The following is a 27,456-nucleotide window of genomic DNA, read 5'->3' on the forward strand; positions in this document are numbered from 1 at the left end:
TCCCGAACAGGATCCTAAGCCAACAACCACTAACCCTCAGGAGTCGAACCCTCTGTTCTCTGAGCCGGTGGTCGAGGAAAAACAGATTCCCTGCCCACATTTCTTCCGCGCTATGGTGGAAAAGCAATGGGATTCCCTAGGCACTCTCCCCAACCCTAGCGGGCGCTTGGCAACTACCCCTTATAGTGGCACTCACCTTTTTGGCCCAGTTCTCAAACCATATCTGGTAGAGGGAAAAGATAAGCGCAAGGTGCTTGCACATCCTTCCAGGAGGGCAGACAGGAAACCACAAGATTTCCGAAGGCAGTCCTTTCGTGCTGGGGCCGCCTGGGACTGGAGACAGCCCTTTCAAGCCACACCATCCTGGGATTGGTCCCGTACTTTGCGAACCTTTCCCCCTAGATAGGATTGCCAACAGAATCACCAAAACCCCAGAGCACATTCCCAGTACCAAACCAAGCGGCCCTTTAGGGGGTCTGGAGGCCATCTGTATGGATGGAACAAGTGACTCTAGGGAGTTCTCTCCCATAGGGGGTCATCTGGCTCTATTCAGCGACATTTGGGAGACCACCACCACAGACCCATGGGTCATAGATACCATCCATCATGGCCTTGCCCTGGAGTTCTTATCAATACCTCCATGGCGCTTCCTAGCTTGTCCCAATATGAGAAATGCCACCAAAGCAGAACTCATGTCCACGGCCATCTCCCATCTTCTAGAAATACAGGCATCGAACCAGTGCCCACCGAACAGAAGGGACAAGTGTTTTACTCCATTCTGTTCATGGTGCCAAAGGCCTTGGGAGGTTGGAGGGCGATATTGGACTTAAAAGATCTCAACCGCTTCTTGACCTACAAAAGGTTCAAGATGCAGACTCTCAAGTACATTCTCGCCAGCGTCAGAAGGGGGGATTTTCTATCCTCCATAGACCTAACAGAAGCTTACCTTCACGTTCTGATCCTCCCCGAGCATCGCAAATTCCTCCGGTTTTGTCATGCACACCGTCATTTTCAGTACAAAGCGCTCCCGTTTGGCCTTTCCTCAGCACCAGGGTATTTACAAAGATCTTAGCTGTGTTAGCCACCCATCTGAGAATGATTCCGGTGCGCGTTCAATGTTACCTGGACAATATCGTCATCCAATCCCATTCCTTCCGGTTGGCCCAATCGGACCTGGAGGCCCCATCAGGACTCTTCAGGTTCACGGATTTTCCGTGAACTTCCAGAAGAGTCACACAGTTCCATCAACTCGCCTACTCCACCTGAGGGCGGTCATACATTCAAATCTGTGCAGGTTTTCCTCTCCCAGGAACTCCGGAACAGCATCAGGGACTTTGTCCACCGTGGTTGGAGAGAAAAGGTTCAACTTAGTTCAACTGTCACAACTACTGGGAAAGATGGTCTCTTGCATGGGGCTTGTCCCATGGGCCAGATTACATTCCAGAGATCTCCAATGGTTCTTCTTCCATTTCAGAAGCGGAACATGAGTTCTTCCACCAGGAGGGTGAGGGTCCCATGACAGACATTGTCTTCTCTTCTGTGGTGGACCCTCAGCAGCAATGGCCAAGGGTTCCCTCTTCAAGGAGCCTACTAGGCTCACCCTGACCATAGACACCAGTCTATTTAGATGGGGTGCTCACCTCCATACACATCTATCCCAGGGTCAATGGTTCAGTTCGGATTTGAGCCACAACATAAACTGGCTAGAACTCAGGGCCATTCACCTGGCACTTTGCCACTTCTCTCTCATGGTAGCGGGGCAGCACGTTCTGGTGTTGACAGACAATGTGGCCGCGAAGGCACATTTGAACAGAAGGGAGGAACACGTTCCAGGTCCCTTATGCTCGAAGCCCATAGTCTGGGCTCTTGGGCAGAGCTCAACTTACGTTCCATCAAAGCGGAACACATATTGGGGGAGGCGAACAATCAAGCAGACTCCCTGAGATGGTCTACGATGGACCACTCAGAGTGGCGTCTGGATCCAGTTCTGTTCAGAGAAATTTCGGGCAGATTCGGCCAACCACAGTTGGATCTTTTTGCCTCCCCGAACAATTCGCAACTGCCCAGGTACTTCACCAGGTTCCCCTCCCCAAGAGCGGAGGGGATGGATGCTCTTCGCAGCAGGTGGCCCAAGAGGCTGCTGTACGAATTCCCTCCCCTTCCACTGATTCCGGCAACAGTCCGCAAGCTGCTTCAGGAGCGGGCGGAAGTCATCTTGATTGCTCCACACTGGCCAAAGAAATTTAACTAGACAATCCTACTCGTCCAGGGTGATTTCTGTCATTCAAGCTTCCAGACATCCCTTGACTAATAGAATATATGATGCCACATGGAGGAATTTCTGCATCTGGTGCACTAAGGACCACCTCCAACCACTTTCTGTCACCATTCCTAACATCTTGGATTATCTGTTAGAGGGTATGGATAAGGGGTTAACTCCCAACATTATCCGCAGACAGGTTGCGGCCTTATCCACGGTCCTCACATGTGACAATCTGGTCCCCTTAACCCAACATCCGACAGTAAGCTCTTTTCTCAAGGGGGCAACTAACGACAGACCGGCAGCTGTCCGTCGCTATCCCTCTTGGGACCTGCCACGGGTACTACAAGTATTAATTTCAACGCCGTTTGAACCTCTCAGGTCTTGTTCATTAAGGCCTACTTTCCCTGAAAGTGGCTTTTTTGGTTGCAGTCACGTCAGCCAGGCGTATTTCAGAGTTCGCTGCTCTTTTGGTCAGGAGTGACCTGTGCACCTTTTATGATGACAGGGTAGTGCTTCATTTAGACCAATCTTTCATTCCAAAGGTTAATACGTGGTTCCATAGGTCTCAGGAGCTAGTGCTTCCGGACTTCTGTCCCAATCCATCACACGGACTGGAAAGACAGTGGCATAAACTGGAAATACGCAAGGCTCTGCCTTATTACGTGAAGCGAACATCCGCCTTTCGTAGATCGGAAGCTTTGTTCGTTTCTTTTCAACCTGCTTCCATGGGTCAGAAGGTTTCCTCTTCGACCATTGGAAGGTGGATTAGGGTGTGCATCGCCCATGCTTACTTTTCTCAATCCCTACCGGTCCCTGGCTGCATTACTGCCCACTCCACTTGCAGTGCGGCTACATCGGCTGCCTGGTCTACCCAGGCGTCCATTGAGGAAATATGTAAGGCAGCAACTTGGTCATCACCTTCTTCCTTCATCAGGCACTACAAACTGGACAAGTTTGCATCTGCGGATGCTTCATTTGGCAGAAGGGTGTTGCAACAGGTACTTTCTTACCGATGTGACACAAGCCCAGACTAGTTCCCTCCCGTAGGGACATGAGCGGCTTTGGTATGTCCCACCAGTGGATTCTACACTCATCATGCTGGAGAAGGGGCGTTGTCTTACCTGAATGCCTTTTCTCAGCATGATGATGTAGAATCCACACTTGCCCTTGGAGACTGTCTGGGCCAGTGTCAGTGTAGGAGGAGCCAATGCATCGGACTTCGTCATGTTTTGCTTCGCCTTGGTCAAAAACTGGGGAAGGTCCAACCCACAAGGAGACGTGGCAAGTTTCTGACTTAGTCTCAACTGAGCAGGAAGGCTGAGATTACCCATCAGTGGATTCTACATCATCATGCTGAGAAAAGGCGTTCAGGTAAGACAATGCCCCTTCTCTCTTTTTTTGTAAGATTTTATTAATTTTTTCCATACAATTTTTCAACCAACATGCTGTCTGAGTTTAAATGCGCCAATACATATTAAATTCCTAATCCTTTATTCTTTCCTCTAACCATTGGTAAAGTAAGTCCCAAGTTTGATAATATTCTGTTTCTTCTTTTTCTTTCAGTCTCATGGTCAATCTATCCATCTGCGCATTCCAATATTTTTTTGATTATTTCTTCATCTGGTGGTATTCCTTCATTTTTCCAATATTGCGCAAATATTCTTGCGGCTGTTGTGACATGTAAAATCAAATATAGGCTTTGTTTGTTAATCTTTTCTGGCATTATATCTAATAAAAAAAGTTCAGGTTTAAAATCTAAATATTCTCCCAACATCTTTTCTAACCAAATATGTATCTTTTTCCAATAATTCTTTGCTTTATCACATGTCCACCAAACATGATAGTACATGCCTGAGTTGTGTTTACATTTCCAACATCTATCTGACATATTTTTAAACATTTTTGCTAATCTTCCTGGTGGCAGCATTTTATGTAAATTTTCTTTATAAGAAGTTGACATTGTCAATTTATAATTTCTTTCCCATACGTTTTGCCATTTTTCTAATTCTATATTATATCCAAAGTTTTTCGCCCATCTTATCATTGTTCACTTTCCATTTCCAAAATTAAAAAAAGATTATACATTTTCTTAGTTTCTCATCTGAAGTTAACAAAGTCTTATCAAATACCATCTGTTCTTTATAAAATCCATACAATTTTAACATTTTTTCATATCTAGTTTGCATTTGTAAATCTGCCCACCACAACAAGTTGATCCCCTGATTTTCCATTTCTTGTTTAGTTTTTAAATTCCCTTCAGAATTTAGAATATCTCTATATATCCAGATTTTTTCAAAGTCCACCAAGTTTGGGTGCACAAATGCTTCCATAGTTGGCAACCACCCTGGGATTTTCAAATATATTTTACTTTTTATTTTTTCCCATACTATTAACAATGCATTTCTTATATAATAATTTTGGAAATACTTACGAATCTTGTTTTTTCCATACTATAAAAAAGCATGCCACCCCAATTGTAAATCATGTCCCTCCAGATATAACAACCTTTTATTTCTAAGAGTTATCCATTCTTTTACCATGTTAAAACAGATGCTTAATAATACAAAGCCCACTCCAGTAGTCTAAATCCTCCATTTTCCTTAGCATCTTGTAATGTTTTCATCTTAATTCTAGCATTCTTTCCTTGCCAAACAAATTTCAAAATTAATGAGTTTAAATCTCGAAAAAAAAGTCTCAAGTTTTATGGGAATTGTTTAGAATAGAAATAACATTTTCGGCAATACGTTCATTTTCACTGTAGCAATTCTTAATATTGACAGTTGCAGATTTTTCCATTTTTCCAAGTCCAATTTTATTTATTCAATAATTTTATGTAATTATCTTCTTTTATTGTTGAACATCTTGCTGTTAAATATATATCCAGGTATTTAATCTTTTTTACTGCCATTATCTGCAATTCTGTTTTTTCTGACATTTTTTTTGTTTATTTGTAAGATTTTTAACTATTACTTTAGTTTTTTCTCTATTTATTTTCAGTCCCGCCATTTCTCCATACTGTTCTATCTTTCCCAGTAATTTATGAATCATTTCCAAAGGTTGTTCTAAGATAAATACCAAATCATCAGCAAATGCTTGTAATTTATGTTTCACCTTTTATTTCCAGTCCTTTAATTTCTATATCTTGTCTAATATTTCTATTTAAAACTTCCAGAGTGAAAATGAATAACAATTGAGATAGTGGATATCCTTGCCTTGTACATTTTCTTATCTCAAAGTTCTCAGTGTAATCTCCATTCACGATCACTCTCGCTGTTTTTTTATTATATATTGTTTTTATCATATTTATAAAGTTCTGTCCAAAGTCCATCATTTGTAGTTGCTAAATCATAAATTGCCAGGAAACATTATCAAATGCCTTTTGGGCATCTAGAAATATTAGTGCAAATTGTTTCCCTGGATGTAATTCATAATATTCTAATACGTCCATTATCACTCTTAAATTGTTTTTAATTTGTCTCTTTGGTAGAAAATCATTTTGGTCTTAATGTATAAATTCCTTTAAGTATTTTTTTGATCTCTTTGCCATTATTGAAGTAAAAATGTTATTATCCACATTGAGCAACAATATTGGTCTGTAATTTTTAATCTGTGTCAAATCTGAATCTTCTTTTGGTATTAAAGAAATGTTTGCTTCCATCCATGTGGCTGGGAGTTTAGCCTCCAACAAAAGTCCATTACAAACGTCTTTCAATGATTCACTTAGTATGTCTTGTAAAGTTTTATATAACTCCTCCAGTAATCCATCTGGACCTGGTGTTTTTTCATTTTTTTGCCTTCTTATGGCCTCTGATATTTCCATCATAGTAATTTTTCCCTCTAACATAGTCTTAAATGTCTCTGGAATTTTTGGAAGATTATTTTCTTCTAGATATTGAATCGTTCTCTCTCTTGAAGTTTCTTCTTTGTCATACAGTTTCTTGTAATATTCTTTAATTATTTTTTATTTCTTCATTTTTAAATTGTAGACAACCTTTTTCATCTACTAAATTATGTATCATTTTCTTCTCTTTCTGTTTTTAAGTTTGTAAGCTAACTACCTTCCTGGTTTATTTGCATTTTCGAAAAAAATTGTTTCATGCTTTTTATCTGCTGTGCCATTTTTCTGAGTCCAACAAGTTTAGTTTGTGTTTTATTAGTTCCATTTCTATTTTCAAAGTCTTTTTCTGCGGATTTTTTTGTAATTCTGATTCTAACTTTCCAAATTTTTCTTTTAATAGTACATATTGCTGTCTTCTCTGTTTATTTTTCTTTGCCATTTGCTATCCTCTAAAATATGCTTTAGCTGTATCCTGAGGGAAGTTAGCCCAGAGAAGGAAATATTAAAAAGGGCAGAAAAATATATTTTTCCTCAAAAGGACTTTTTAAAACCAAACCTGGCCCCAAATCTATCTCTCTGCCCCAAGCAAGAGCTAGCCCCATACAAATGCAGATGTAAAACCATCAGAGAATTGAAGCCAGAGCAATCAAGACAAAGAGAAAATCTGCATACTCCACCCAAACTCTAGGAGTCATTAGCCCCATTACCTGGGAAGCAGGATATGATAATAGGATTAAACCACAGATATCAAGGCCTAGAAAAACACTCAGAAATAGCCTCAAGGTTCATGCCACAGGAACAGGAAACTATTCCATACAAGGCTAGAGAGGGTATAAAAACCTACTGCCCATGTGCTCAACTTCTCTTTCTTCTCCTCTGCTCTTTCTTGCAAGAAACATCATTCTGCTTCTCCAATAAACTGTAACCTTCTTCCCAAAGCAGTCGCCATGTTGCTTATTTATTCCCGGCTTGGATGAATCAGGATGAAGACTTACTTCTGACAATTTGGCACCCCAGAATGGGACTCCAAGCTAACCTCTCCAATGGATTGAGACTGGTAAGCCCTATCTTGCTGGCAGCAGACCCCTTTGTGTCTCTGGATGGGTTCCCAGGCCTTGCCCATGTGGAGCTAGGGTAGTAAAGGGAGTTTTGAGAGTTTGAGCTCAAGAGCTGCTTTGGAAAGAAGGTGAAGGTGAGTACCTCTAAATTTTAAGTTTAAAGCCCAGGGGAACAAAGAAATGTGTGTATTTCTGTTTGTGTGAGTGAGAAGACTTTTTTTTCCCAATCACAGTTGGATTTTGCTCCTTCTAGTCCACAGGTCAGCAACCTGCGGCTCCGGAGCCGCATGCGGCTCTTTGAGCCTTCCCCTGTGGCTCCCAGCTTCCTCTGCCTTTGCAGAGAGAGACACAGAGAGAGAGAGGCAATTGCGCTTCCCTGCTTCTCTCTCTCTCTCTCTGTGTGTGTGTGTGTGTGTGCGTGTGCGTGTAAAAGAGAGTGCACTCACAGTGTTCTCTGAGGAGCTGAAAAGCTTCCTGGGCGGAGCTCCTCCCTTTGCTGCGTCTGCAGGAAGCAGGAAGGGCAGGAGAGAGCTAGCTAGCTCAGCTAGGCTGACTCAGGAATTCTGGGAGTTGAAGTCCATGAGTCATAAAAGAGACGAGGTTGCTTATCCCTGAGCTTGTTGGACAACAGCTTGAAGCTTGCCAGGTGAGCAGCAGATAGGAGGGGGGGAGAAAGAGAGAGAGAGAAAGAGAGAGAGAGGGAGAGAGAGAGTGGGGGAAGAGGAGTGGCAGACCAAGGGCAGATAGAGAGGGAGGGAGAGACCCTTTTGACATCTAAAATGAAGATAACACTGCATATATCCTTTTTTTACCTGTGTGTGTATGTAATTTTATTCTCTTAAAGCATTCTCTTGGTGATCATTGTTTTAATAGTATGGATATTCCCAAGAGTCATATTTTTACTTTTATGTATTTTTAATACATACACACACACACACACACACACACACACACACCCCTATAATAAAGGTAAAAAAGGATATATGCAGTGTTATCTTCATTTTAGATATCAAAAGGGTTTTGCGGCTCCCGATGTTTTGTTTTTGGTGGGAAACGGGTCCAAGTGGCTCTTTGAGTGTTTTGGGTTGCCTACCCCTGTTCTAGTCTTTCCTAGCCGCAGAAAGGATCTGTTTATTTGGCAGAACCTGGAAAGCATGGGGGTTTGGTCAGAGCACAGAACCTTTTGTTAGGGAAAAGTGAGAGGATGTGTGAAAATGAAATGGAATGAGTGAATGAAAAAATTGGATTTGGGCAACTAGCTGGTAAGGCTCTGTAAGCAAAGCAAAGTTTTAAATTAAGCCTCGGGCTAGGAGCGGCCACTTACCTCTGAGAGCAAGCAGAGGTCCTCACAGACATAGGAGGTCCGCAAAACAGTGGCGTGAAGCTGGCCGGTCGAAGAGTAACCCATACTTTCTGAGGGGGAAACCAGAAGTGTCTCTGCAGACCCTTTTTTGGTCTGAAAACGTGGCGGATCCCTCAAGGAGCCCACGTACTCTGAGAGGGATCCAGAGTTTTCCATGAGTCCCCTTTTTGGACCCACAAAACCGTGGTGGAAGGAGGAAGTCTCACAAGGAGGCTTCCGGCGTATAGTGCCCTTTAGCGTTAGAGGAAAATCCCGTTATATAAGCATGGGAGGTTCCAATTCAAGGGCTAAGGTAGGTTTCCCAGTTGAGAGCTTGCTTGAAGCCTGGGACAGGAATCAGCTTCCTGTCCAGGCTGGAATGAAGAAGAGATAGGTAAAAATAGACTTTGCTTAGGGCTTTGCTGGGAAACCAATTTGGCTAAATAAAGGTACTTAAAAGGGCAAGGGCAAATAGAGAGAGGGAGGGAGAGAGAGAGACCCTTTTGACATCTACAATGAAGATAACACTGCATATATCCTTTTTTACCTTTGTGTGTATGTGTATACACACACACACACCTATAATAAAGGTAAACAAGGATATATGCAGTTTTATCTTCATTTTAGATATCAAAAGGGTTTTGCGGCTCCTGGTGTTTTGTTTTTGGTGGGAAATGGGTCCAAGTGGTCTTTGAGTGTTTTGGATTGCCTACCCCGGTCTATTCTCATCATGTTTCCCTTCATTTTTCCCATTGTCAATAACTTCTCTAATCTCAACCCACTTACCTTTAGGTTGCATTTCCTTTCCTTCAGTGGCCTGGGCTAGTGTTTCTCCTTCCTCTCTTACCTCTCTTTCAACTAGGTCTTCCTCACTGCCAAAGTTTTTTCTATAAAATTCCTCTGCTTTATCCATTGAGTCTAAATGGAACTTTTTCTCCTGCCATGTAACAAGAATCCCTTCCGGGGTCAACCATCTAAAATTGATATTTTTTCTCGTCAATTTAAGAGTTATTTGTTGGTAGGGCCTTCTCAAATCTCTCACTCTTTTAGGTACTTGTTTGAGTACAATCAGTTGTCTACCTCGGTACTCCAGTGAGTCATCTCTGGCCCTGATTTAGTCTCTGATTGATTTCTTAATAAATTTAACGTGTACTTCTCTGGGAAGATTGTGCCGTCTTGCATAGTTCATATGGATTCTGTAAGTTTTATCTATCTCGCTGGCCATCTCTTCTCTGCTAGACCCCAAGGCCCCCTTTAGTATATCTGTCATTATTACTGGAAAGTCTTCACCTTTCATCTCACATACATTTTGGAACCGTAAATAATGAGCGGCTTTCTCAAGTTCCAGGGAAATAACTGTAGATTCTAATTCTTTGTTAGCCTGAACTAAACTCTCATTCATTTCATCTACTCTCTGCTCTTCTTTATCCATCCTTTCCTCTATTTCTAATAATTTTTGTTCAGTTTTCATCATCTGCTAAAGGAAAGATTTGAATTTCCCATCCATTGACTTAATTTTATCCTTAAGTTCCCCTGTATCATTCCTTACTTCTCCTATTTCTTTTTTTAGATCTTCATGATTTTTGCACATCATCTCTTGCATTGCTTGCAACATTTGTTGCAAGTCTCTAAATGAGTTCGTCCTATCTCTTTGAGTCATTTCTTCTAGCGATCTTTCTCTGGCAGGGCTTGGTTCCAACAATGTAGTCTGTGTTGTTTGTTTCCTCCCTATTCCAACCCTTGTAAGATTGGGGATACTAGACATTTTTTTTCAATTCTCCAAACCAACCTCCCCACTTATTTACAGTTTTTGTAATATTTTCCAGAATATCAGAATTATCACTTAAAGTCAAAAGTTTCTGCACAGATAACTACTTGACATTTACAGGTGAGACTGGATACACTCAACAATCACTTTCCTCCCCCCCCCTCTTGTGGCTATTCTCAGTTCAGCCAGCAGGTGTCTCTTTGGCTCTGTCTCTGATATTCAATCTGTCTGTTTATTTCAAAATGTCTACCTCCTTAGTTTCTTCCAGGCTTTCACTCTGTGACTTGCAGCAAGCTTGCCTTTCAAAGTTAAACTTTCCTTCCTTGAAATAAAGAAAGAAAAAAGAGACTCCTCCTTAAGTCCAACCAACGTAATGTTTCCGCTGTATAGGCAGACTTTTTAAGCCCAAATCTTCCTTTTCACCGCTTTTTCAGAAGCGAGGGAAAATCTCTCCTCCCCTCTTGTGGGCATTCAAAATTTTTAAGTTTCTCTCGAAATCCTCCGGAGCGTTCTTACACTGGATCCCTTCTGTCCAGTTGTCAGGATCACTGTTCAGATTACATTTGACTAGAGCTGTCACTTCTCCATCCAGCTATGCCACCGCTACACTTCAGCCAGCTGGCAGATGTCATTTCTTCACGGCTGCCATTGATGGCTGTCTTCTTCCTCCGCTCAACTTACCAAGGCTTCCCCCGAGTTCGCCAGTCCCAACCGCCGTCAGGGACCACTCCCCAGGACACCTTATTGTTCCCGGTCCCCCTCCAAGGAACCAGGGACCTCAAAAGGTCTGTCAAGCGATCGGAAACGAGGGCAGACGCTCCGGAGAGTCGTCTAGCACACCCGTTCTTCTTGACAGCTGGCCCCGCCCCCCTCTCCATGTCAATTTCAAAGGGTTATGGTCTGCCCATGTGCCTGTTTCAATCTCAATTTCCTATATATTCAACCTCAATTCAGATGTCATCCAAATCATATCAATTCTTGACCAGGATTTTTGACTATTTGAATAAAAAGTATATTGTAGTTTTTCTGGATTGATTTCCCTCCAAATATCTTTTATTCCAATTTCATCTGTCATATTAAAGAATGTCTTAAGTAATCTTCTTCCAGTTTTCCCTATTTTACTGTTTTTATAGTCAATTGTCCCATCTACTATCACATTAAAGTCTCCTACTAAACAAATATTTTGATACTCCATTTTCTATGGAGGCTCTGATAGAATTCAATTTTTAAATGTTATTTTAAAAATTCTCCCCTCTAAAAGCTCGCCGCTTTTAGATCGTAGTCTGTTTGGCAGATCACCACTGCTCCTCACTTTCCTTCTGGCTGGAGATGACTTGGGCTGCCTTGACTCACCTGGCAGCCTTTCCTCCGTCTATTCAGAGTATCCCATCTTCAGTCCGCTCCCGTCGGCCGCCACCTGATCCAAGTTCCTGGAGAGTCCCTTCTTCTTTGTTGCCCCTCCAGGGGCAACCCTTTCTGGGTCGCTGGGCAAAGTGAAATCAGACTGAGTAGTCAGAGCCCTGACTTCTTCCACCCATCCTGCCGGCGACCAAAACCAGAGGTTTTTCCACATTTCTCTTATTCGCCTGGGCTTTAAAGTTAAATTTTAGAGGTACTCACCGTCACCTTCTTTCCAAGCAGCTCTTGAGCTCAAACCCAAAACGCCCTTTACTACCCTGGCTCCACATGGGCAGGGCCTGGGAAACCCACCCACAGACCACAAGGGGTCTGCTGCCAGCAAGATGGGGCTTACCAGTTCTTCATATGTTTTAGTCTCCAGGCCTTTAATCATCTTAGTTGCTCTTCTTTGTACTTTTTCCAAATTCTCAGCATCTTTTTTATGATGTGACCAAAATTGGCTGAAGTATTCCAGGTGTGGCCTTAATAAGGCATTATAAGACGGTACTAATGCTTCAAATGATTTTTGATTCTATGCCTGTTTATACAACCAAGGATTATGTTAGCTTTTTTGGCTGCTGCTGCACACTGCTGACTCATATTTAAGTGATCGTCCTCTAGGACAGGGCTTTTCAACCTTTTCACAGATTGTACCACTTTTAGGGCATGACAATATTTGAGTACCACCAGTGCTTCGCAAGGTGTCAAAAAGGGGGAGGGTATTTTGGGTTTCACTGATTAGATTCATTTGTTGTTATAGAAATGGCTAGTTTATAATATGGAAAAGTAAAAAGTTGAGGTTCAATGTTAATGCTCCCTTCTACTGCAACAGAGGGAGTATGTTCTTTTTCCCCTTTCCCCCCCTTTTTCCTCCTCACTGTGTCCTACTATTTGCTTTTGTATTTTTGTATTTTATTCTGTAATCTAATAAAATATTACAAACTGTAGAAAAAAAGAAAAGAAGTACCAGTTTTAATTTCTTCAGTGGCTGTTCCTTTGCTGAATCACTTTCCCTTTGCATTGACAAAGGATGATGAATTCAAACTTGGCACTTTTATGACTTGTAGACTTCAACTCCCAGAATTCGTCAGCCCTCATGGCTGGTTGAGGAATTCTGGGAGTTGAAGTCCACAGGTCTTAAAGTTGCTAAGTTTGTAGACTCCTGAGCTAGCTAGAGCTAGCTCTTCTGAGCTTTTCCAATCCCTTCCCTGTACCCTTAAAGACACAGGAATCAAATGCAAAGCAAGAACATAAAGAAACACAAACTCCAGGTTTTTTTTCTCTTTAAGCTGCCTCAGGGGCTTCACATGTCACAATGTTGCAATCCTTGACTGAAAGGCTCGGGCAATTGTAAAAAGCTTTAGCTTTAAATTAAGGCTGTTTACCTTCAAAGAAAATTTTCTAAAAGCCACAGACAGACTCAATTAAAGGGGGTAAAACTAATTACATTTGTTTAAAGGAATTAAACCTTTCCTAATGTCTTTTTCCCCCTTCCCCCACCCAAACCACATTCTTTTATAGTCTCTCCTCTCCCCCCTTTTCTGTTCGTTATTCCTGCCAGCTTAGTGTCATTTGCAAATTTGATGAGTTCCCCTTCTATTCACTCATCTAAGTTATGAAGATATTGAAGAGTACTGAGCCTAAGACAGAATCTTGTCGTATGCCACTGCTTACTGCCTTTCATGTAGACAGCACCATTAAGGACTTCTTGAGTATGGTTTGTCAGCCAGTTACAAATCTGTCTGGTTGGTCTGCTTGCTTCTTGGTAAGCTAGAAAAATGTCTACCCCACATTTTTCTAGCTTACCAAGAAGCAGGCTGTGATCTACTTTGTTGAATGCCTTGCTGAAATCTAAGTATACTATTTTCACAGCATTTTGCTGATCTACTAATATAATCACTTTGACAAAGAATGAAATAAAGTTATTTTGGCATGATTTGTTTTTAACAAATCCGTACTGGCTTTTAGTTATAACTTTATTTATTTCTAGGTGTTTGCAGATCTGTTTTTTATTATCTTTTCCAGTATCTTCCCAGGTATTGATGTTAGGCTGATCGGTCTGTAGTTTCCCGAGTCTCTTTTTTTTCTTTTTTTGATGATGGGAACCACATCAACTCTTTTCCAATCCTCAGTAATTCCCTGGTATTCCAGGATTTTTAAAAGATATGGTGCAACAGTTCTGACTTCTGAGATAACATCTGCCAGCTCCTTCAGAACTCTGGGATATAATCCATCAGGTCCTGGCAATTTATATTCATTAAGATCAGATAGGTATTCTCTAACCATTTTCTTGCTTATTTTAATTTTTATTTGTAGTCTGTCTTTTACAGTTAGGTTTTTGGTAGGTTGGGCTATAGTTTCTGCATGAAGATTGATACAAAGAATGAGTTAAGCAGTTCTGCTTTCTCTCTGCTGCCTATTATTTATATGTTGAAATAATATAAATAACAAAAAAGTCAAGGAAACAGTAGCACTTAAAAGAGAAGATGGTAAGGAAGTAAGAGGCAGCAGAAAGAAAGCAGAACTGCTTAATTCATTTGACTTTGTTGCAAGCCTCTTTCATTCTGAGCCTTTGCTTTCCTGACTTCATCTTTGCAGACTTGGGCTATCTGCTGATACTCTGCCTTAGTCATGTGTCCCTCTTTCCATTTTTTGTACTTGTCCTTTTTGTTTTTCAGGCAAGATTGGCCAAGTGCTGCTACACACAAGGATTTGTTTGCTTATGCAATTTTTTACATTTACATAATTTAATTTTTTGCAGGATGGATAATTGTACTTTTCCAAGATACAGTGACAATGACATTGTGGTACACATTCGCAACTCTTTATTGAGTGGAAATGAAGCTAAAATTTTTTCAAAGAGTGATTTATTTCCGAACGTAAAGGTAAGAGTTTTATATTCAGTGGAATTGGAACTCAAAACTGTAGTCTATGCATTGCATGTAAGGGTTTTTTTTTATGTCTTCAAGTCAGATTTTACTCCTGGCTTGAAGTTTTATTGGCAAGGTTTTTTGGAGGTTGTTTGCCATTGTCTACTGCCTAGGATGAGAGAAAGACACTGGTCCTGTTGGCTTTGTGCCTAAAACTTATGGTCTTGTTTCTTCAATCTTCTGGAAAAATGAAACACTAGAAAGACTAATTTTTGAGATTCAACAGATATGTTAACAGATATTAGTGAAATCTCTTATTAATGCTGTCTCTCCAAGAAAGTTCTACAATCTAATTTAGAAGGGAATGGTATCTATTAACAAATCATCTTGGTTTAGCATTCTGTAATTCGCCTACGTCATCCCTAGTAATAGAATTTGTATTTCTCTTTCTTATCCAAATGCTCTTCACTGAACCATTGTGTTAAGATTCCTGGATCTTTAAACATGTGTTTATGTATTTCACATACATCACCATTGTTCCCCTATGTCTGGCCTATTTGTTATACCCTTCAATGCTTGCATGCTAGTCTTGCATTTCAACCCACCAAATTTTAGTGACTATTAAATCATATTTCCCTCCTGCATTAAAACTTTCAGTTCCTGCTTCTTCCTATACGCCATGCATTTCTAAAGAATCACTGGGAAACTTAGGTCTGACTCTTTAGGTCCAGTGACAATTATCCCTTTATTTTCATATGGATCAGTAGAAAGGGGTAGTTGTCAGTGGAGTTAAAGAATCAGAAGCCTTTTGGACATTTGGACATTTTTTGACATCCATTGGGTTGAATGATTTCTGCTTTATCACCACAACATAGTCCTTAATAGATGTTCAGTAAGATTCACACTGCATCATCTCCAGCATTTCAGGCTTCTCTTCACCTGCTTCATCTCCCTCAACTATTCTATAAATCAGGAAGACTTCCAAGATCCTTGAGTTAGGTGAGGCTACAGGTGTGATCCAATCAAGATTTTCTGCAACCCTCTTATTCCAGGTAGACCCCGGATCCTCAGTTGGATTCAGCAGCATATCCTCAGAGACAATTCCAAGCTTACTCTGGAGCCCAAAGGTGTACATCAGTTGCCTGGGTTGGACCAATCTAATAGATCCTGTCTACCTGCAGTGGAGGACAGTGCCAGAGAACTACAATATTCATCAGTTAACAGTCTAGCCACCAGACGTTAAACTTGATATGAGTTATGATTATATGAGATGAAAAAGGAGGTTAGGCTACTGGATCCAATGTAAGTTTTCTTTGTCATCTCCTCTGCTTTTCATGAATCTACTATTTTATCTCCTTTTTTTGCAATGTCTTTTCTTGTGAATAGTCAAAACCTGTTTTTGTCACAAAGACTTGAAAACTTCCTCAGTTTTTGGTACATAATTCTACATCTCTTGCTTTTGATTGTCAGTTCCATTTACTGTATTTGCTCTTTTTTTGTCTACTTATAGCCAATTGCTTCCTCTGTACACTTTTTAGAACTACCTCCTTTTTGATATGTAAATCTTCATCTTTCATTAATGAAGTGCTGCTAATGAGTCATCAATTTTTCCTTCCAAGAATCACAAGTATGACATATTATGACTATAATGATCTTACTTTTCTTCATTGGCTCTAACACTCAAAGCTTTAATTTTTTTCTTGTTTACTTCTCAGAAATCCATATTCTTCACTTAGAAGGAAAATTTGTTAGAGAATTCTTTTATCAAACTTCATTGGCAAACACCCTTTTGCTCTCCCTGTTCTTTTGTCCAATGAGCCCACTCTCTGGAACCTACCTGTAGGAGGAATATTATTAAAAATAATTAATTTCTACTAATTAATTTTCTAATTATAGAAAACAGTTACTCAGTGACTTATAGTGGGCAATCAGCAGTTATTTAGAATATGCCCTTTCTATCCTGAACAGTTGAACCTTAGAGTTGCCAAACATTCTCCTTTCTTCCTTGTGTTAAAATGGCATTTCTCACAACAATAATCTTGTGAAGTAGATTGAACTAAGAATGACTGGCCTTAAGTCACCAACTGAGCTTGCAATATTGAGGGATGGCTTTGAATGGGTCTTCTCAATGCTATGTCTTACATTCTAAATACAGTACAATGCCTAAACCTGACTTGATAGACATGTAAAGTAATTTTCAGCTTCTTAAGTGAAAGCATATTCCAGTCTGTTAAAAAAAAATGTGGAATGTTATATTTACATTTGTTGTAAGTTTAAGTTTTTTTTTCATCAGCTACACAATTAGACGTGAAGAAGATTTAGGAATATTTTATTTGCCCACAGGGTTAATTTTGTAACCAGGAATGATGTCAAAATGCACCCTTAATATGCATTAACGTATTTTAAGTTTTTGCCTTGAACTTATCTTGAACTTTGCAGAGTTCTCACTCTGGTAATTATAAGCAAATTAAATAGGTTCTAAGTAAAATAAAATTTATATATTATTGTAAATTGTGTTAAATTGTACTTCTCTTTTTAGCCTGAAATATTGCATATGATTTTCATGAGAGCTTTGCAAAGTGTATATGGAATCCGTATGGAACATTTTTACATGGTAAGAATGGGGAATGCATTGAAACTGGAAGGAGGTGGAATCTTAGTAGTTCCCTATATTGTTTTACTTTGCCTTTGAAGATTAACAGATTTATTGTATTTATTGTTGTCTTAAGATTGACAGTACACAAAATCTTTGATCTTTAAGCTGCTACCTTGATTTTTGTTTATTGCAATAAATTAATAGCTCCTTATCTGGCAATCATAATCTACAGTTTGTGGAGATGGAAAAAAACATTATTTTGGGCAAGTATGCTTCATATAGTAGTTCATAGTCTCCTAGGTCACAAAATGGGTGGCAAATAATTATATGTGTGTGTGTGTGTGTATTAATAATATATATACTAATATATATAGTATTTGGAAGCAGAGAACTACAAGTTTTGCCTGTCTTAGTTATCCAAGATAAATGTGGTTCCATGTACCTTCTCTCTGCCTGATTGTTCTTTTTTTCATAGTAAATGAGATAGAGCCAAAGCACTTCATTGGATTATTCAACATGAAATTGTTTTGTATACTGTTCTGGAGTAATGACAGCTTTATTTATGCTGGGTTTAAACATCACAGGAACCCAAGAATTTCTTAAAGGTGGTTTTAAACCCATTGTTGTAATCTAGTTTACACATTGCACTAAACTGAAAGCAAATAAAAAGCATGAGTCATTAGTGATTATTATTTCACAGGTGGTAGGCGTATACCCTGACTAGTAACAACTTCCCAGAATTTTTCTAGAGTGTTTTCCAAAGTTTGGTTCCTTTGAGAATATGCTGTTTCTACATACAATATTTTGTCTGTTAAAATTTTATATTCAGAGCATAGAACATTCACCAGTTAATGATAGGGGTATCTAATTAATCTATAGATATATAGTTAAAATATAAATGAAGAATCTAGACAATGTGGTGACTTTTTAGATTCCTCATGACTAGGTGAAGATTTGTATCATTTACTAAAAACGGAAAAATTATCACACTCTAGTTCTATACCCTTCTGAAGATGGATTATACCAGTATCTATGCAGTTAATTATTGTAAAATTACAGTGTTCTGGAATTAAGTCCTGAAGCTTATTGTAGGGGTACACAGTCCTGTGAAAATGTGGACTGTGATATCCCACCATATATAGATAGCTTGCTATAAATGAATGTTATATTATCAGAGGAACTGGATGAAAAAAATATATATTTCATTAGTTATTCCTTATTGATTTTCTTCAATTAGATGCCAGTGACATTTGAAACAGCATATCCTCAGATTTTTGAAGGCTTTCTACCCATAGGAAATCTATTTATTAATATGTAAGTATCCTGAAATCATGTTTTATATTTGCTTTTCTTTGTGGCTTAGTTTTGTTTGTATGAATTTGAATGTGGGAGTGTGTTTCTCTGCTGTTAAAAATGTATTAAATTAGATGGTTCTTTTATTGTGGTAATAAAAGTATAAATAATTCATTTTGTGTTCAGTGAAATTGATCATATTATTTTTAGAGCTATATACTGCTTTAGATTTTAAAGTAAAAATGTATCCCAGATTATGCAACAGTATTTCCCTGGTACACCTTAAACCAAATGAATATTTCTGGAATCATGTGATTGCTTTAACTGGTCTGAAATGCAGCATTGCCTTTCTATTATGTAATTATACATGCTGATAGAACTTACTGACCCCAAGGATTCATTTTCTTTTTGGTGCTGTACTGCTTTACAAAGGTAGCTTTGTTCAAGCAAACACCTGAGAACTGATGGAAGACTTCAAAAAAAAAAAAATCTATAATTTTAACATGTAACTTGTCCTGCAGTATTACAGTGAAATTAATATATATTTATCCTAGACTGTTTCTGCTTTAAATTTTAAAAACTAACTCATCTAATTCAAAGGAAATATTACAATAGTAGGACTCTGCAGCACTATTCTGTAACATTTAAGACTCCAGTTATAGTTGTTTCCTTTATTATCTCCCTATACAATATAATACCAAGGAAACAATTATACTATGAATTACAGTGGTGAAGTAAATAGTATGACTAATCTAATTAAAGAATATGTAAAATTTTTTACAGGGAGCGATTTCTCCCGATCTGTCGTGTCAATGACTTCCAGATTGCAGACATTATAAATCCAAGTAAGCATTAAACACTTTTTTGGTTTGTGTATGCTTCATAGCTCAAATGGTCATATATTTTTACTTACCCCAAACTGGCTCACTAGATTTTATTTTTTTTATTTTTTATAGTTAAGTTTACATTTCAGTATTTTCTCAAGAGCAATGGTTAGTAAAATCATTTGGAAATTTATCAGGTTAGCATGCTGCCAAACTGCAGGTATGATTGCATGATCTGTCTGACTTACAGGACTGTCACTTCTCCTATAATGGAGGAGTCCAGTTATGTGGAAGAAATAGTTATGCTTCAGTAAGAAGAAACAGCTCCATTTGTATTTTCTCCTTCAGTTGCATCTATTTAATCTTTGGAATAATTAAGAAGAAACACCCATAGGAATTTATTTTTATTCGTAGGATACTTTTCAATTCAAATAAGCACATAAAACAGTGAAGCATGTATACTAAAATATTAATAATAAAATTATTGACCATTATAGGGAGATACTAGTGGTTAAGGCACCAGGCTAGAAAATGGCAGACTTGGTTCAAATCCCACCTTAACCATGAAAGCCACCTGGATGACTTTAGGCCAGTCACTCTCTCTTAGCCCAATCTACCTCACAGGGTTGTTGTGGGGAAAATAGGAGGAAGGAGTATTAGGTATATCCGTTGCTTTGAGTTATTTGTAAGCATAATAAAGGCAGGGTACAAATAAATAAATGCAGAAAAATGAAATAGATACCTTTACAAATTTTCCTAATTTAGATTGGAAGGAAATACATTCTATAGCCTGCAAAAAAACAACAATTTCTTCTTTATACCTTAATATCTGAACAGATTTGGAATCTATGAAATAAGATAGTTTAATAGCAATGTCTTAAATTGTTCTCAGGAAGTAAATTAGGAACATATTTTTCAGCCTAAACCACATATTTTCCCAGATATCTCTACCAAATTGCAACCTAGCTCTTATATTTTGCATCAGTTGCAGTTTCTGGACACTTTTCAAAATGTAGTCCTTCACCAAACACGTTGCAGTAGTCTAGAAGGAATGTGACCATGCCCAAGCATAAGTTATTGGGGCCAACATAAGCATCTCATGCTCTATCTCAGAGGTCCCCAACCTATGGGCCGCAGCCCACTACCATGCCATGGCCTCCGGGCCACGTGAGTAACTGAGCAGTGCACTTGCATGTGTGTGTGCTTACCCTCCCTCGTGTCACTGCTGCCTCGAGTGTTGTGCAGGAGGTGGCAGTGCCACTAATATTGCTCAGGCAGCGGTGTTGCCATGAACCTTGCCCAGGGGGCAGCAATGCCATGAGCAGCAGTGGGCAGAGGCACGCCACACACAGGTGACGGCATTGCCACTGCTGAAGGAAAAGTCTTCATTAGGGTCCAGTCCAAGCCGGGAATAAACAACATGGCGACTGCTTTAGAAAGAAGGTTGTAGTTTATTGAAGAGGAGAGCCAGACAGAAAGATGGCTCTGGAAGAAAAGAGAGAGAGAGAGCACATGTAGGGAGTGGGTTTTTATACCTCTGGGGCTCTTGAGGTTGTTTCCTGTTCCTGTTTGAGGCTTTGTATTTCCTGTGTTTGGGTGAGGTATGTAGATTTTAGGTCTTTGTCTTCCTAAGCTTCTAGCTGGAGGACTCCAACCTTCCTGCATGGGGAAGGGAGACTTGGGGCTATTTAAAAAAACTGGGCATGCTTTTCTGCGTCTTTAAGTTCCTTTGAGGAAATATAATATTCTGCCTTTTAATATTTCCTTCTCTGGGGGAGCTGACTTCCCACAAATCCCCCCTTTGTACCATAATAGTGTGGATAACACCCTTTTACTGGCACAAAATTAAAATTCTTGTGGTCAGAGAGACTTGATAAACAAGCTGTCATCGTTCCGACAGATGAAACTCTTCAAAGAACTTCGAGGCATTATTTACCTTAAGGAATCTTTATTCGAGTAGCAATACATCGGCACATACATAGTGCAAGCTAAAATCTGGCTTCCCCTCCCCTAAACACATAGTATCAAAGTACAATTCCCTCTTCCAACTAACAGTCATAAATCACATTTTCTAATTAGTTTGAAATGCTGGCTTTCCCACCAGTTCTACAATCTGCCATGTCTTATCGTCTCTTATTACAAAGAACCTTGGTTCCCACCATTATAGATTATTGTTTTGTCTAACTAAACTCCCAACCACATTCCCTCCCCTCAGTATCATCTAATTCTACCTCTAAAACATAAAGGAAAATGGCTGCATCTCCATATATTGTCAAAGCAAGAACGTTCTATGTTAGCAGCTTTGACACAAGCTTTTAAACTGTTAATGCAAAAAAAAGGGAAGATACTAATTGAAGCAGCAGAAAAAGATCCTTGCAGTGGCTCCCAAAAGGGGAGCCTTTCAGCTATGAAGGTCTAAAGCCAGGGCAAAAGTTCTTTTAGGTGGAAAAGAAATGTATAATTTCCAATATTCTGTGACAATTATTTTCAAATGTTGGATGTCACTTTGAGCTCTCAGTCAAGTTTGCACATTCCTCCCAAAATTCTTCACAGCCATGTTTTGCCTCAATACATAATCACTGTGTCAAGGTTCCGACTAATGAAACACTTCAAAGAACTTCCCGGCATTGTTTATCCTAAAAGCCTTTAATAACAGATTGTCGGCACATCATGGATGGATGCCAAGATCTGAAGTCTCCACCTCCAGAGCAGTTATTTTTGCTAGCATTTTCCCTCCCTCTTTTGCTGTCATGAGTTACGTTCTCCAACCAGCCTGGGGGGCAAAGGTTCACTTCCTTCTGAAGCCCCTGCAAATTGTTCTCTCTCTCCAGTCTCATCTGAGTTAACTCTAAAAGTGCCAGACAGTTCTTGTCAGAATCCAATTATATTTCATCTTTAGTTATCAAATATAGAAAACCCCAATTCTGCCTTCTCTGGATTCTGCCATAAGAAGGAGAGAAGGGGGAGAACAAAGGGGCTTTATGGCCCTCACTTCCTTCAGTATACTTCTAAGGAACTGAATGTGTGTATTGCAAAAGAACTAACCATAAGAATGGGGCCGTTTTCCTTTCATGTAGTTTCTTTGAAGTCTCCATCCAGCCGGGCAGTAATGAAAAGGGGGTGGAAGTGTAATGCCTGAGACTGTCGCTGAAAGAGGGGGTTGATTGGGTGGGGCTACTGGGGAAACCCTTAAAACCTTGAATTGGAGAGCTTGGACCCCAAGTCCTGTCTAGAACGCCTGCAACCATTTTCTCTTAATAAAGGATTCCTGTTGGAAGAATTATTCCAAGAGTTCTGTCTTCTTAAGATGCAAAGTGGGGTGGGTCCTTACAGTTCTGCATATTTTGTGAAAGCAAGAATATTCAGTATTAGCAGCGTTGACACACTGGCTGCCCATTTTCAAGGGTTGTTTCCTGTTTTAGCTCTTAGTTCAGTGCATCCAGTTTTCTGATGTCCAATTGAGGTTAGCCAGTGTGCAAGCCAATCTATTAATTTTTTAAAAATTGCACACAGTCAGCCCTAGGACTTCCACTCTGAGTCCACCAGTGCAAGATATTCAGGGCTTGGGTTTTGGAAATCTCTTTTCTGCTCCCTCCTTAGTGAGAGCATATGAATTGCAAATCACCTGAGGGGGCCTGATTTCCTCCTCCTTTGAATTTGCAGCAAGTTGTGCATGCAAAGCTTTGGTTCCACAGAGCAAAAAATCAGCCTGGAGAACTTAACTGAAGGTAGGTGAAAGGGATAGACTCAGTGTGATTATGAAGTGTGTGTGTGTGCAGCTACTAATACAAAACAGGCAATACAAACATTTTGGACAAATTTCCCTCCCACCAGACATAAGTCCAAGGTTGTAACGATGCTAAGAAAAAGACTCAGGCATGTCTTGGGCAGAAGTTTGAAGCTGCATGACACATCTTCACACAGCTTGACAAACTCTGAGTTTATTGTTTCTTATATACTTTTTACATACATAGGCTTTTCCATTAACTGCTGACATTTTACATTTAGAAGTTTAATCTTTAGTTGTTGACATAAAGTAATTGAAAAATTCCTTCATATAAGCAATTATTTTCTAGTAACACATTACCTGTTGAGAGCAGGTAAAATAAATATAGGTAAATTAGGAAAGGAGAAAGAACTGATAAAGACAAGAAGAGATAAAGACAGGAAGAGATAAGGGGGAACTTATTATTTAGGTAGGTAAGATATTAAGTCAAAAGGGGGTGATCTTTTGGCTACTTCCTTGGGACAAAGGGTATCAAAAGGTTATGAGGTTTGTGGGGAGCAGTGCACGGCAGTTTGCTGCACATGCAAATTCCTCCACATTCCACCTTTTTTTATTTTATTAATGAAGACATTTTAAGCAGGAGTAGTTAGTGGGTCTTAGCTTAGTATGGAAGATTGCAAGACATCTTATTAAGTAAAGAAAAAAGACATTGAAATAAACAACAACAGCTGATAAGGATAGCAACTATTATAATGAGATATTGAACAATCTTTCCAAGAAGGCCAATGGGAAGCCATGACCATAGAGCACTCCACCAATTTCCTAAGGTATCAATTTTTAAATCAGAAGCCAAGTTATGTAAAACATTAATTTGCTTTTGAATAATGCCAGATTGCTCAGAAATATTGAAATAACACAAAAAACTGAAGCTGGGACACACACAGGTATAAGACAGGTAGAGAGTAAATTTTCCATGTCATATGATTCAGAAATACAAAAGTCTGTCACTTGTGTTACATTAGCTAATTGCACCCAGATATTATATTTCATCCGTGATTCTAAAGGATGAGATGGAAGAACTTGAGCCCCCACACAGCAATTAAGAAGGAAAGAGAGGCAAAGAATGACTAAGGAATTTGCAGTCAAAACCACAAATATGGCAGTGCATAAGTTCTCTGGTGTAGGTTCTTTTTCCTGTTGCCTCAGAACCTCCTGCGCTTTGGATGTCAGGTTCTTCACATTGTCCCAGGTTGTTGGTCAATTGCGATGGCAAGAGTGAAAGGGATGTTGTGCTGTCTGAAGAGTCATCTGCTTCATTTCCATTATTGGGTTCTGGACTTGATGCCATGACATCTTTGGCTGGTCACACACACTGGGCTGGAATCCAGAGAGGGCCTGTAGGAGCAAGCACAGAGCATAGCCTTGCCCCCAAATTATACTGGAATTGGATCTAACCAGGTTTTATCAGGCAATTGCTGATAATATACCAATGGATTAGGAAGCACAGCTTTCTGCTGAAAGTGACGCTGGTAGGCAGTAGTGTTTTGAAAAGAAATATTTAGCTGGTTTAAAGTTATTAGGACTTTATTGACTTGATGCAAATTGCAAATTAGGTACCCTTGATCCCTCCTTTTTTAATTGTTTATGAAGGCAGTCCTTAAAGGACCGATACATATGTGAGAAACAAAGGATAGCTGCTGTAAAGTTAAAAACAAAGCCATAAGATTGGGGTTGATCCTGGGCATGATGTAAGTACCTGTAAGATTAAAAATAAATTGGCACACATAATGAGAATCAGAGATTAAGTTAAAAATCTGTTGAGAAAAGGTGTGGAAAGCTAAAATAGCAGCAGATAATTCTGAGCGTTGTGATGAGGATTGCACTGCAATGTAGACAGATAATATGAAATACAGCCTATATATTCAGCATTGAAGAGATAAGTTATTCTGAAAATAAAATTGAAAATCAAATTTTGGGATAAGAAGAAAAATATTAATTAAATCAGTCCCATTTCAAGGACAAGCTTGATTGTGTCCTGAGGTTATTTCAGTAACAGCCTGGATAAAAGATAAAACATTTTGTGATGGGATAAGTAAAGCCATTCAATACAATATACTTTTTGCGCTTCTAACACAGCTAATATTCCTGTAAGTAGTTTACTAGTAAGAAATATCAAAAGTGTTAAGTGACAAATTTTATATGAAATTCTGTCCACAAATTGAGTACTCAAGTACTTAATTTGCTCAACTGTGGTAAATGCTGCAAGTGGAACTACAAATGAGATCTCCAGGTTGTTTTCCTTTGGTCAATAAATTAAATTCCAAGTTAATCAAAGATGCAAACAAATTTCTATTAAGTAGGTTAAACATTTACAAAACTTAAGTTTTGCTAGCTGAAACTGCAAGAGCGGGGATTAAATTTCATCTCCATTCACAAACTGGAATTCTAAGCAGAGAAGGGAAAAAAAAGTTTAAAACGAACAGTTCCCCCCCCTTCTTTCTTTCTTTTGGTCTCTCTTGCTCTTAAAGCAACACAGCCAGTTGAAAAACAAAAGAGACAGGAAAAACATTTTTTTACAAACTTCTCACTACTTCTTTTTGATAACAAAAACTGGAGTGTTCCATGGATTAGTGGAAGGGGCAATGTGTTTGACTTGTAATTGTTCTTGAACAAGAATTTTTAAGGCCTGTAATTTGTACAGAGGAAGAGGCCATTGTTCCACCCAAACACGGATAGTAGTTAACCAAGTTAAGGGTAAGGCAGACACTTTATTCATCGAAGGTGACAGTAGCCCCCCATTTACTAAGCAAGTCTCTTCCCCAAAGGTTGACATGAATGTCAAGAATGAAAGGACGAAGTTGAACAGTTACAGTAGAATTAGGAAGACTTGCAGAAAGAAATTGTGTACTTTGTCGTGCACCTTGTCGCCCTCCTACACCCCAGACACTAGGGCATGGGTCAGTGGGCCAAGATGCAGGCCAATCTTTAGCTGAAATTACTGAAACATCAGCCCCTGTATCAATTATGCCCTCAAAAGGCTTACCCTGAAAAAAGACTGTCTGACGGGGTCGCTGGGTGGTGATTGGGGTGGTTAATGCAATTACAACAGATCTGTGGAACCAAACCTGCCGTCCCCTGGATCCCTATCACGACCCCCTGCAGGGACAAAATAGGGCAAATGGAGTAATTGTGCAGGACTAGTATTACTTGGCAAAGTCTGTGGCATGTTAGTCCATAATTGAATAAAGATGACACCTGTATAGTCAGAATCAATTACTCCAGGTATTACAAAAATTCCCTTTTTTCCCATGCTAGAGCGAGGCAAAATTAATCCAACATATCCAGAAGGGAGAGGTCCAGAAAGTTGTGAAGGAATAATTTGTACTTCTCCGAGAAATTTGAAACATACTTCTTGTTGGATAGTTAAATCTATCCCAGCACTCCCTCTAGTGGCAGCAGGGCTATTGTTAATTGTTGATGGAATTACTGAAGGGTCTCTGTTTGGACCGGGGCCAGAGACCGGCCCGCTTTGAAGTTTCCCGACCGACATTCATTAGCCCAATGAAATCCCTTATTACACTTAGGGCATTTTATTTTTGGACGTCTCCCAGCATTATTTTTAAATGGTCGGGAGGCATACTTTCCTCCCCCAGGATTTCTGCAATCCTGTTTAAAGTGTCCAATTTTACCACAATTATAACATTTCCCCTGAGGTTTTGTAAGAGCTGCAGCTAAGAGATTAGTTTGAAAAGAAACAGTCCCAATATCCTGACATGCTTTTATCATTTCTGCTAAATCTGGTTGAGCTCCCAATCCAATAATGGCCCGTTTACATTCAGAGGTGGCATTTTCTTTAGCCAATTTCATAAGCAATTCAGCTTGGGCATCAGGATTATCAATTTGTCGTCTCAAGGCATCTTGCAGACGGTTAATAAAATCTGCATATGGTTCATTTGCCTTTTGACGAATATTTGAAAATGCTTGAGATGGTTTCCCAGTTATAGGAACTTTTCCAAAAGCTTTGTAAGCACATTCAGAGGATATTTGAAGAGTAGCTATAGGCAAAACAATTTGTGCATCCACTGGAGTGTATGTTGGTTGCTGCTTTCCCTCGGAAGGGGATGTCCCAGTTCAAGGCGCCATTTGTAATGATGCTAAGAAAAAGACTCAGGCATGTCTTGGGCAGAAGTTTGAAGCTGCATGACACATCTTCACACAGCTTGACAAACTCTGAGTTTATTGTTTCTTATATACTTTTTACATACATAGGCTTTTCCATTAACTGCTGACATTTTACATTTAGAAGTTTAATCTTTAGTTGTTGACATAAAGTAATTGAAAAATTCCTTCATATAAGCAATTATTTTCTAGTAACACATTACCTGTTGAGAGCAGGTAAAACAAATATAGGTAAATTAGGAAAGGAGAAAGAACTGATAAAGACAAGAAGAGATAAAGACAGGAAGAGATAAGGGGGAA

The 27,456-nt window shown here is 39.4% G+C and overlaps 1 protein-coding gene across 1 annotated transcript in view; it reads left to right on the forward strand.

Moving 5' to 3' along the window:
- Nucleotides 1–27,456, forward strand: part of LOC120299880 (kinetochore protein Nuf2-like) — a gene marked incomplete at its 3' end in the record, with an annotated part of 139,266 nt that overhangs the window by 94,728 nt on the left and 17,082 nt on the right. The window contains exons 4-7 of the mRNA XM_039325158.1: nucleotides 14,429–14,552; nucleotides 17,077–17,151; nucleotides 18,371–18,447; nucleotides 19,210–19,271. Coding sequence (XP_039181092.1) covers nucleotides 14,429–14,552; nucleotides 17,077–17,151; nucleotides 18,371–18,447; nucleotides 19,210–19,271 — 338 coding nt within the window. The remainder of the gene's footprint in view (nucleotides 1–14,428; nucleotides 14,553–17,076; nucleotides 17,152–18,370; nucleotides 18,448–19,209; nucleotides 19,272–27,456) is intronic.

The sequence above is a fragment of the Crotalus tigris genome, unplaced genomic scaffold (assembly GCF_016545835.1).
Source record: "Crotalus tigris isolate CLP2741 ecotype Arizona unplaced genomic scaffold, ASM1654583v1 scf7180000024317.942107, whole genome shotgun sequence".
Taxonomy (NCBI): Eukaryota; Metazoa; Chordata; class Lepidosauria; order Squamata; family Viperidae; genus Crotalus; species Crotalus tigris.